The following is an 11,925-nucleotide window of genomic DNA, read 5'->3' as shown; positions in this document are numbered from 1 at the left end:
CACAGTTAAGCTCATTATTATAAATTATAATAATTAAATCAACAATTAACTTCACTGTATATTTAAATTAATGAGTTATTTTTAAAATACATAAATTTTGAAAGACAAAAAATACTACTCAACCCCCTTAACGATCTCATAAAAACCTTTTATAATTTAAGCTTACAATGAACAAAAAGATACGAGATAAGATAATAATGATCGCCAAAAAGAATAGGATTTTATATTAAAGACAGAGGAAATTGTGATTAAGAATACTGACATGTGAGATTGGTTTTGAGAGATGATTTGGGGATAGGGAGATTGTTGTTAAGGGTCCAAGGCTAAGCTAATTGGGTGATTGCTCGAGCAATGATTTCGCTACAACGCGATTGGGTTCATAGTTTTTTCACAATTCAAAATGTGTGTTTAGTTTAATTCATAATTTGTCAGAATGCTACAAGTAATATAGATATGAAAGCCTTCAAATTGTTTTAATACGTCTGCAAGTAATATTTCTCCATTTATATTTCACTCAGTCCTCAAGAAATGGAATATAGTAGCAACAAATATTCCTTCAGTTGGAACATAATGCACAATAGCAACAAAGAAAAATTAAAGAATATAACTTAATGCATCCAGTAATGCCTGATTCAGAGTCTGTTAATATAGTCCTCAAACTGTTTTACCACAGCTACAAGCCTGTTAATATATCTTATTGTGGCAATGTAATAAGTTTATCAACTGACTGTACCAGGAATGCCTGATTCAGAGTCAAAAATGTATCCAGAGCCTCTCTTAAAAACATTTCATAATTTATCGAACTGGCTTATGGAATTTAGTATTGCTAACTAGCTCTTCATCTTACCGGGAATGGACGTGAGTGACCGGAGTAGTGCTGGGGAAGGCCTTCTCAGCGTGTGCGTCAGTATTATCATCAATGTCATTAGCGTCAATGCACCTGCTTGATGTGCTGATGCCAGTGAGACCGGAACGTAACTTAGAAGTGTTGATATCCCCAATGTCACCTATAATAAAAAACAATGCATGGATCTAGAGATATCAACCCACAACTATTTGAGGTTTATGAACAAGCCAAAGAGAAAAATCAACTGTGCTGGTCGGTTAAGCATAATGCATGGATGCATAAAAGGCACAGCTATCAACTAAAGATACCTGAAGTGCTGCCATCCCCAATGTATTTCCGATAAGAGCTTGCACAGCAGGGTGCATATCTATTTTTCTAGTAGCATACCACAAACCACCGATTGATGCCAGTGTTGTTGTTGCAAGAATTCGATGGTTCAGCTGCAATTGGCAGAATTACTAAATGAACGAAGGTGAACTTGAATTATTTGAAAAAGATATTGATGTAAGGATGAATTAGTATAGAAATCGGGGCACAAAGCAGATTTTTTTCACAAATAAACTCAGTATGGAAAGTACTATATTTATAGGAGGATGAATTAGTGTAGTTTTGCAGAGATTAAGAACATATATATCAGCATAAACAAGTTATGTCTATTTCAATTTTAATAGTCAACACGAGCTCCATAATGAATGTTGGCAGTGTCCACTAGCAATCATTTTCTTTATATGATAGAAGATAAGATTTGTTTAGCGTTTCTGAACACAGAAAAAGATACATACTCATAAGACAGTTGTTGCGAGCTTTACCTGAACGGTAGCCGTATTTTCAAAGAAGTTGCGTATTAGTGGATCCATGCTAAAGATGTCTTCTGGAATCCAAGTGTCGCCCATTTTGGGAAATGTATTATATGCATGTCCCTAACTTCAAAAGAATGAAAAAATAATGGAAGAATGAAACCATAATGAATATTTAACCCAATATTCACATACCGCATCATTGCCTGCTACAAAAGCACCTGAGATAGCAGTTATGCCTACAAGGACACTAACAGGAAGAGCCAATTTACGAACTCTTCCTGCTCCACGAAGCCATTCTAGTGTTTCACTTGGTGGATCAGGCATGACTACACATAATGCAGTCCATAGAATGCCACAGTAGATGACAAATGCAGATGTAAGATGAGTAGCAAGACGGTAGGGGCTTACTCTAGGCTGAACATATTCTGTAGAAGGTTCCTGCATAATTAATAAGCATATAAATGGGGGGAAAAAAATCTAGTCATACATAGATGGCATTGTTAGTAGTAGTCATTACCTCTAAACCACTTTTAACCATCCACCAACCTATTAGTCCTTGAGCACCCCCAAGTGCAAAAAGAGTGGAGAGTCTGATTCCTAGCTGGCGAGTGATATAACCTTTTGCAAGAAAATACATAAATGGCAAAGAAAACACAACTCCCAAACCCCTACCCCACATACGGTGTGCATATTCCATCCAATAAATGAACTTGAAATCTTCAAGAGACATTCCTCTGTTAACTCTGCAAGAATTGATGTTGCATCGTATTTTATAGCTCATCATTTTGTAGGCTGACATCCAAACCAAATTAAGTAACTAAAATAACATCATAACTTCCACTTATTGCAAGATGGAAAGATATATATAATTTGGTCAAGCAACAACTTGCATTCTTCTATTAAAACAAGCAAGCCTACAAAATGACGTCCTTGTCAAATTTATACCTGAAATGGAAATCTGCCAAGTCCATAGTAATCACAACATATATAGATAAGGTAATGGAAAGTAGTAACACATAGTATAAGCAGTATAACACTAAAATGCTTGCAACAATGAGGAATCAGTCTTTAGGAGCATAGCATAGAAACATTACCAAAAAACATAGAAAAGCGCCAAACAACTAGAAGTTGGGAAATATATATAATTACTAAGAGAACATCTGTGACAATGTAAAAGGGGTTTCATGAACTTTATTTTTCACCATGCCCAAACAACAGAAGTGATTTCCATTATTACCACACCTAAGAGTTTAAGCATCCGGAAACTAATGGAACATCATAACTTCCACTTATTGCAAGATATATATATATACACACACATACAACTTGCATTCTTCTAATCAAAACATACAAGCCTACAAATAATAATTGATGTCTTTGTCAAATTTATATATCGATAACATAGTGCATAGTAGCATATAGTACAAGCCGTATGACACTAAAATGCTGGCAGCAATGAGGACTGAGAGTCTTTAAGAGCATTGCAACATGGCATAGAAACATTCCCGAAGAACATAGAAAAGGGTCAAACAACTAACAGTGGGGTGATATTTATAATAACAAAGAGAACATCTATGTAAAAGGTTTCACAAATGTAATTTTTTACCATGCCAAAACAACATAAGTAATCTCCATTACCCCACCTAAGAGTTTAAGCATTTGGAAACTATTGGCAAACTTAATGAATATGTGCCTACAAAATTGCAACTACACCAAAGGTTTCTTGTGAAGCTGTCTATAAATTTTCAAATCAAATTGAGATGCCCCAAATTAAAATCTAGCCTTTACAGCAACTGAAGCATCAATGGTTCAAGATTAGGCCGAAAATCAGGCTTGCATGCAAGTAAAACAGAATGGTATGTACCATAATGTCTTACCTCTTGTATTCTGGAGATTTCTGATACTTCTCAAACTCAAGTAACCACTGATCTTCTGACAAAGGAGGTAGACTACCAGTGAACTTCCAATCAGTCATGGACAAACCAGACCGTGTGAGGCGAGTTACACCACCTAATACAACTAAACTAAAGACCCAGGCCGCACAACCAAATAGCCATATTCCAACCGCTTTCTGAGCATGAGGCCCTTTATTGACAAGCAATTTTAGACCTGCATTCGCTAACTGTGCATTACTGGAGTTTGCCAGTGGAATTGTAGTGGACATGTTTCTCGAGGATTTTCCATATAAGCTCTAAAAGAAAACACATCAATAGCTATCAGGCTTGTTTAGAGTGTTAAGAATTTTGGGTAGATGAGAAAAAGTATGATTCCTCATACAAAAACATCACACTTTTACGAGAAAAACTTTGAAAAACAGTCCAGTCATGAAGCAGTTGATGAATATTATTGTTGTCAATGGGCATGCTATTAGCACATACATCAAACATGTAGTAAAGGAACACATTTCAATAGAGGAGAAAAAGAAGAATTATTTTGATGCATATCACGATCTGATACCAAAATAAAATGAAGCATTAATCAACTAACAAGGTTCAACAGTAAGGAATCAACAATGGGAACAACCACAATTTCAGCTTAATTTAATGTGTAGCTAATTTCATCTGAAAAGGTCAAACAAACATAAATTGTTCTACATCGAAAAACAAACTTTCAAAGAAAAAAATGGAAACTGAAATGAATTACAAATGAGCTAATACTGAATGGCAGAGCCATCCAACGACTTTCAGAAGTGTTAGCCATCAGTCCATAAAATAGACAACATCATAGCGCTTAAAAGCTCTTAAATAGATGACGATAAACAGCTGACAATTACTGATTAGAATGAGAAATTGCTAATCATTTATCATATAAACATAGGTCATAACTATCTTATTTGCTGAACCACTAATTGATCAAGCAAATTCCAGATGCAGAAAGAACTTATTTCGTTCAGTATTCCATGAAGCTGCAGGTTAGAGGCATGGGCAAATTCCAAGTTCTGTCAGCATTTAGATTTGTCCTACTTTATTATATCCTTTGACACTATTCTAATGTTTCCTGCGTTTTTGCTCTGATAATCTTTGTAGTTCAATAACATACAAAACTATAGATCTCTCACTCTGTCAACTGTATTTTAACCTCATCTCTCGAACTTATAAATAACAAGTTAACCACAAGTATCTTGAAAATCCTACTAGCCACATAAAACAAAGATCTAACGCAAAAAAAAAAAAAAAAAAACAAATTTTTAAGCGGGAAACACCATGATCCTTGAGCAATAACTGTGAGAAGCCATGAAACAATTAATCAAAACCACAACAATTTTGCGAACTATCACGAAAAAGAAACCATGCAGGATGATCCAGAGTAAAGTAGGAGAACACAAGAAGTTACATTAATGGCAGACCTTGGGGATGGTTTTGAACCCATAGAACGAGGCAAATCTGTTGCGGAATCCTTTCTGGAAGGATTCTACTGATGCGACGAAGTGGGAAGGGGGCGGAAGAGATGAGGAGGATGAACTTCCGCTGGGAACGCGGCAAGGTGTGTTCTTGAGATGCGAGGTGATAGGTAGGGTTTTTACCCGTCGGAAGAGAGCTGCAAATCGCCCCACGGACATCGCTGATCCGCTTCCCCACGAAACCCAGAAGAAGTGAAATGTTGGGGGAAGGAAGTGGGGAGCAGCCGGGCAGCGGGTTTTATCGATACGATGGGCGAGCTTGCTAAGATCGCGTGCGATCCTACGGCCCAAATCGATCTGGTAAGAGGAACTCATTATAATAAATGAAAAAGGCCCTGCCCTGTGAAATGGATTTTTTCTAAATTTTAATTTAAACTCATTTTTAGTATAATTATGCCTCAAATGGTTAAATTTAATTATATTATAATAATTAAAATAATAACTACTATTATAGAGATGAGTTATTTTTTATTAATAACTTCATTTTTTATAGTTATCTTAAATTTTAATTTTAATTTTTTAGTTTTACCGAAATTAGGAGGGAGCAAAAGTTCCCGTAAACATGATTAACTGATTGAATCAACTAAATTTCAAAATTTTATTTTTAAAAAATATATTAATTATTTTAGATAATTGTATTCTGTTTTAATTTTAAACTCTTAATTTGATTAAATCGAATAAACATATATTTTCAACTGAATCGAACCATAAATTCATAAACCATGACTTGATCGTGTGTGCTAGAACAATTATTTGTGGTAGCAAGTGACACGGCCAGCCCTTCCCTGTCAAAGGTCAAATTTCTTTTAATTTTATTTGTTTCTCTTAAAAAAATAATTTAATTCGATTTTCAATCAAATTAATCAATATTTTATAAAAAATTTAGTTAGTTCAATTAAGTTTTAAAAACCCAATGGATTCAATTTCAATTCGATGATGGGTCAGTTAAAAAATACATACAGAAAACAATTAAATCGTTAATTATTTAAATATCCAACAACCACCATTTTTTGAGAGATTCGATCAGCATCTGCCTCTGTTCGACATCCAGCTTCACTACCAAATCGTTCACCATTTCCTTCACCTCATCCGACTCATCGGCGCAGTCCAAAAGCCGAACGAGACAAGCATAATGCTCGCCACAGGGGTCGATGCCGTATCGTTCGACCATGGCCCCAAACAACCTCAGGCCTTCCGCCACCAGGCCTTTCCTTAAGCAGGCGCTCAAGACGCCGACGAAGGTTATCCCGTCGGGCTGCAGATTTGAGCGCCGCATCGTCTTGAACAGAGCCAGGGCGCGAGTTCCCTGCCCATGAACTCCCAAGCTAGTGATCATGGAGTTCCACGTCGCCAAGCTCTTCTCTGGCATTTGGTCGAACACTCTCTGTGCGTCCTCCAAGCTGCCGCAATTGCTGTAAGTATCCACGAGCGCGGTGCCGATGTAGACCGATTTGTCGAGCCCGCCGTTCTTTTGGGCGAATTCGTGCACCCGCCGGCACAGCTCCAGGCTCCCGAGATCCTTGCAAGCTATCAGTAGCGCGACGATGGTGAAATTGTTCGGTCGCACGTCCTCCTCCTGCATCCTTCGGAACAAACCGAACGCCTCGTCGGGGCGCCCATTCCTCGCGTAGCAATCGATCATCGCCGTCCAACTCACCACGTTGCGAGCCGGCATGGCCTCGAAGACAGCCCTGGCGTCCTCTATCTCGCCGGAGGCCACGAGTCCGGAGAGCAGAGCGGTCCACGACACGACGCTCCTGACGGGCATTCTGTCGAACACTTTTCTCGCGTCGACGGGTTTGCCGCAGCGGAAGTAGAAGTGGATCAGGCAATTCTGCAGGAATGGATCTCGGGAGAACCCGGACTTGATCGCGGAGGCATGGACCTCCTTGCCCTTGTCCAGGTTGGCGATAATCGAACACGCCGTGACGACAAAGGGGAAGGTGAACTTATCAGGCAGGACGCCGCGGGCGAGCATTTGGTCGAAGAGGAGGAGGGCGTCGAGGGGGGCGCCCCCACCAGCGAGGGCTCGGATGAGGAGATTCCAGGCGATTGTGGGTGGGTTTGGGAAGGAAGCTAAGAGGCGAGCTGCAAGGTCGAAGCTACGGTGAGAGGAGTATATACGGAGAAGGGACGGGAGGACGGAGGGGTCATGAGACAGGCCGGAGCGGAGGATGCGAGCGTGGGACTGCTTGGCTTGTGCCAACGTAGTGGCGGTCGCTCGCCGGCTGAGGAGACGGATGGCGAGAACATCGTCGGCGTGGTCGCTGCTGGAGAAGGAGATGGTGAGGGGCAAGGAATCGAGGGAGAAAGCGAGGCATGAGAGCATAAGTCCGGCGATGGGAAAACCAGCAAAAGCAGCTCAACGTTATCTTCAAGTCCGACTACCGACTAAAATTAGGAAAACATGGAGAGCCGTTTTCAGCCATCCGATCGACGCTGGCTGGATCCTAGCTATTGATTGGGTTTAGATTTTGCACACACGTGCTATTATTATTATTTATTTATTTTTCTCTACACACTTATACAATCTCTCACGTATCCACAATGTAATTCCTAACTAGATCTCTTTTAGTAGGATGATCAACCTGAAATGTTAGGTTGTTAGATTATTTATTACGAGTACTTTAGATTTATTTCCATAGTTAATAAAAAATTTATATAAGATTGGATTGATCATCTTTAAAATTGATCACTTCAAACGTTGAATACTTGATTGTTGGTCAATAGAATTCATATATTTTTATAATAGTATGATATTATTCATTTTTTTATCTAAGTCCTGATAGATTTATTTTTGGACTTTACTCAAAAGACTTCATGTCAATGGAGATATCTTAAATTTTATAATCCCATGATATTTTTTATATATTTTGAATGTGAAACTTTGATTATAATTTCAACAATTCTCCCTTCAAATTAATGACCACGATACTCCAATCGAGATCACTCATTTTCATTGTGTTTGGGCACACTCTTTATATGAAATACCTAGAACACCACTTACCTCAAGAACTTATCATGAAATTTTTACTAAGAGCCCCCTACCATTATTCTCATTTCCATTGTGTTTGGGCACACATCTTATATGAAATACTTGGAACACCACTTGTCTCAAGAGCTTATGATGACTTTTTTACTAAGAGGCCCCTATCATTATTCTCATGATTTGGACCTCCCCCACCTCTTTTATTAAGATTCCCCATATGACTCTATCTTGAGCATGACTCTAATACCAGTTGTTGAGATCATATCGAAACAAACGAGAAGAACCATCGAAGGAGAAACTTAAGAGACAGAAGAATTGAAAGAGGAGAGAAGATGACAATGAATAATCGTGGTTTGACGATATGTCTACTCCACAAATGGCCAAGAACTTTCTATTAGAATTAGGTTTAGAGTTATAATGATCCTATATATGCATCCCAAGTTACACATGGTATTTTGGATCAAAAATACCAAGCAAACAAAAAAAAAATCATAAATTCTCTGGGCCTCTAGCAGGGGCACGGTGCCTATGCCAACTTTCCCAGATTGGGGCATAGCCATGTCGTGCCCCTAGGCATGCTCATGCTAAGGGCTTACCCTTGGGCATGCTTGTGATAAGGGCATGCCCGTTCTCTCATATTTGAACATAGCTAGGTTGCATCCGATGGCACTGTCATGACTATACAAACAAAGCCGGACATAGCCAGGTCGTGTTTGATGGTTTGACTATGCCTCGTACCTTAGAAGCATGCACGACCTGGCTGTGTCTTCGAGCATGGTCATGCCCCGTGATGGCCAAATATGAGTTATCCCCAGCAATCTCCATCATGATGAATATCCACCTCTTTAGAGAACTATGAGCATATAAGAAGAACTCCTCCTAAAACGTTGAGTTTGGGTTGCCTCCCTCTAGCAACTAGAGAAATTGATCAAGTTTAAGCAATGCTTAAACTTTTCTATGGTAACTGGCTTTGTTAACATATTAAGAAGTGTGGACCTTCTCAAGTAGTATTTTCCAGGAAGAAATCAGCTCCCAGATCTTGTAAAATCTCACATCAACGTGCTTGGTCATCGTATGATACACCTGATTCTTCGCCAAATAGATAGCACTTTGTCTATCATAATACAACTTGATGTTAGGACTAAAAAAATTCACATGTCTCCATAATAGTATGATATTGTCTACTTTGGACATAAGTGCTCATGAATTTATTTTTGGGCTCTACCCCAAACGTCTCATACCAATAGAGATATCTTTCATCTTTTAAAACTCATGATCTTTTTCATTTATTTTTTAAAGTGAGATTTTGATTATATTCCTAACAATCTTCCTCTCAAATGAAAGACTACCATTATGTTAGATTTTGAGGGATGCCCTAAGATAATCACCTTATGGTTCTTACTAAATATAGATTCATTATTTGAGTACATATTATATATTTGATTGTCTTAAACTCATTTACTGAATGCCCGCAATACAATTCATAGCATGAAAGAAATTGTGATTAAATCACAATTAGTGATTATCTCTACATGTGCAATTATGAACGTATTGAAATTTTCCTAGTCGTCGCATTGATGCATTCAGACATCATCAATTCTATAAGACTAGCACGGGTTATATTCCTTGGTTCGCCAAGCATCTATTTTCTCACTAGCTGGAGACATTGGGATGTCGAGAGTTAAACGTGGATGCTAGTTATGGTAGCTAATTCATTGGACTGACTCGCTGTAAGACTTCATATGATTATTTATATATATGGATATGTCTGTGAAGCTCTTACTGTAGCTTGAGTGCAAGTTTCTTTTGACTTGAGGTATACAAGTCATCTTGGTCATGGAGACTTATACTTTGATATCTTAAGCAAACACCTCATTAAGGTGTTGACCCGGAATAATTGGGTATAAGTCAAAATGCCCGAAGATGTTTGGATAGCCCACGAAGGATTCACCATTCCTTATAAGGAGACGTATACCCTATGGCAACTCGTTAGGATTATTACTCAAAGTCTTTGACCAAAGCATCATATATTAAGACTACGAGACTTTTAGACACATGTATAAATAATTTAAATCTGTAGAATGAGGAAGTATTACTTGGGTTAGGTGTGACGTAGTCAGTCTAGTGGGAATATACACATAGACCATGTCCTAAACCAAGTGGGTATAAGATGAGTGAAAGGAATAAGGCACGACTCACTGTAGCTGCTGAAGAGTTTAGAATTAGTTCTATGATCAACTATGATTTTTCGGCTAATTGGGAATCATAATAAACTATTAGGTGTCACTCATGATAGTTCTATAATTATACAGTTAATTATGGACGACCAAGATGAATCGGGAACCTATTGGGTGATACGTACTAATGAGTCTCTAAAAGACGTAAAACAAGTTAAAGAATAAGATTCTTAGATCAAGAGATAAATATTTGGTTAAACCATACATAAGATAAATATGAAAATATTTGTTATAATGGAAGCGTGGATGAGTTACATCTCTTACGATAGAGTTAGACCATATTTAGTTTAATTATGAATTAGTCATGAACTAACTTGGTTTAGTTGTGAACCTATGAGCTAATTTTTGGTTAAGGGATAATGGGTTAGATTTGGGCTTTCTAATCCAACTCATTAAAGAGGATTATATATAGATGTAATTATGAGAGAATTAGATACAAATTCTATTATTTGGTTGATTGACTTTTAGAAAACCCAATCCTCCTCTCCCTCTCCTCTCTCTCTCCCACCGCCAACAAGAGGGCTCTCCCTCTTGTTGCCATGACCACAATAAGGGAGAAAAACTCTCCCTTGTGTGCTTCTCTTCTTCTTCTTGATCCCTCTTCTTCGCTCATGGCTAGTAACTTCCAAAGGAGAGGCTTGTACTCAAGGAGTTGTCTTGAAGAGCTCGACATGGATACGAATAGAGGTGAGGTTTGACAACGTTGCTACGGTTGATTCCCTTCTCGTTACAGGTCATCCATAAGATATACCTAGCGTAAATTTACTACCTATAAAGTTTTAATTATGTGATCATGTTTAGCATGTTGTATCCTTGTATGTGTGTGACGTGTTATGTAATAATTAGGAATTATTAATATTTTATTTTCTGCTGCACATGTTTACGAAATGTGTTCTAGCACACACCTGTATCGGGCATATCCCAGTAGTGGTATCAGAGCCTAATCGTATTTTAACATGATCGTAAAATTATTTTATGGTTTATAATTAGTGTTGCAATTAATTTTAAAATTTTTCTAGAATTATTAAGACTTTTCTATTTTTGAAAATTCCTAAATTATTAGGAAATTCTATTTTTAGAAAGTTTCTGATAAATTCTAAAAAAATAAATTTAAAAATATTCTATTCATTTAGAAATTATCATTTCTATAATATTATGAAATTTTAAGAAATAATTTATTTTTATAAAATGTCCTAATTTGTTAGATAATACCAAATATAGAAAGATTATGAAATTTAAAAAAAAAAAATCTAGATTTGAGATATTCTAAATTAATTATAGAATTAATCTTTTCTAAAATTTTAGGATTTATTAAAATATTCCATTTTTAGAAAATTTCTTAAATTGTTAAGAAATACTAAATTTAGAAAGATTTAAAATATCATTAAAAATCTAGATTTCAGATATTCTAAATTAAATTATAGAATTAATTTTTCTGGAATTTTTAGATTTATTAAAATATTCTATTTTTGAAAAGCTTTCTAAATTGTTAGGAAATATCAAATTTAGAAATATTTAGAAAATCATAAAAAACAAATCTAAATTTGAATTATTCTGTAATAAATTAAGAAATATTAATTATTTATTTTTTAAATTGTTAGGAAATTAATTTAAAGATTTATTTCTAAAATAATTAAAGATTCCTGATTAAT

General features: G+C 36.8%; 2 protein-coding genes across 3 annotated transcripts; both read right to left on the bottom strand.

Annotated features, from left to right (window-relative positions):
* Positions 1-594: 594 nt before the first annotated feature.
* On the bottom strand, positions 595-5,252 carry LOC122029647 (cytochrome c oxidase assembly protein COX15-like). 2 transcript variants are annotated; one of them, XM_042588724.1, is made up of 7 exons: positions 4,994-5,252; positions 3,525-3,838; positions 2,165-2,390; positions 1,840-2,085; positions 1,657-1,767; positions 1,156-1,287; positions 595-1,007 (listed from the first exon to the last, which is right to left on the bottom strand). In XM_042588724.1, exons 1-7 carry the CDS (start codon positions 5,204-5,206, stop codon positions 831-833), a joined length of 1,419 nt encoding a protein of 472 aa, XP_042444658.1. In that variant the 5' UTR covers positions 5,207-5,252; the 3' UTR covers positions 595-830. The 2 variants fall into 2 exon arrangements, with proteins under 2 accessions (XP_042444658.1, XP_042444659.1); XM_042588725.1 differs by having other exon boundaries at positions 3,525-3,756.
* Positions 5,253-6,004: 752 nt separating this feature from the next.
* Positions 6,005-7,453, bottom strand: LOC122028518 (pentatricopeptide repeat-containing protein At3g26630, chloroplastic-like). The gene has a single exon (XM_042587357.1). The coding sequence runs from the start codon at positions 7,374-7,376 to the stop codon at positions 6,033-6,035; it is 1,344 nt and encodes a 447-aa protein (XP_042443291.1). The 5' UTR covers positions 7,377-7,453; the 3' UTR covers positions 6,005-6,032.
* Between the last annotated feature and the right edge of the window lie 4,472 nt (positions 7,454-11,925).

This window comes from Zingiber officinale, chromosome 10B, assembly GCF_018446385.1.
Source record: "Zingiber officinale cultivar Zhangliang chromosome 10B, Zo_v1.1, whole genome shotgun sequence".
NCBI classification, from domain to species: domain Eukaryota; kingdom Viridiplantae; phylum Streptophyta; class Magnoliopsida; order Zingiberales; family Zingiberaceae; genus Zingiber; species Zingiber officinale.
This window is presented reverse-complemented; position numbering and strand designations above follow the sequence as displayed.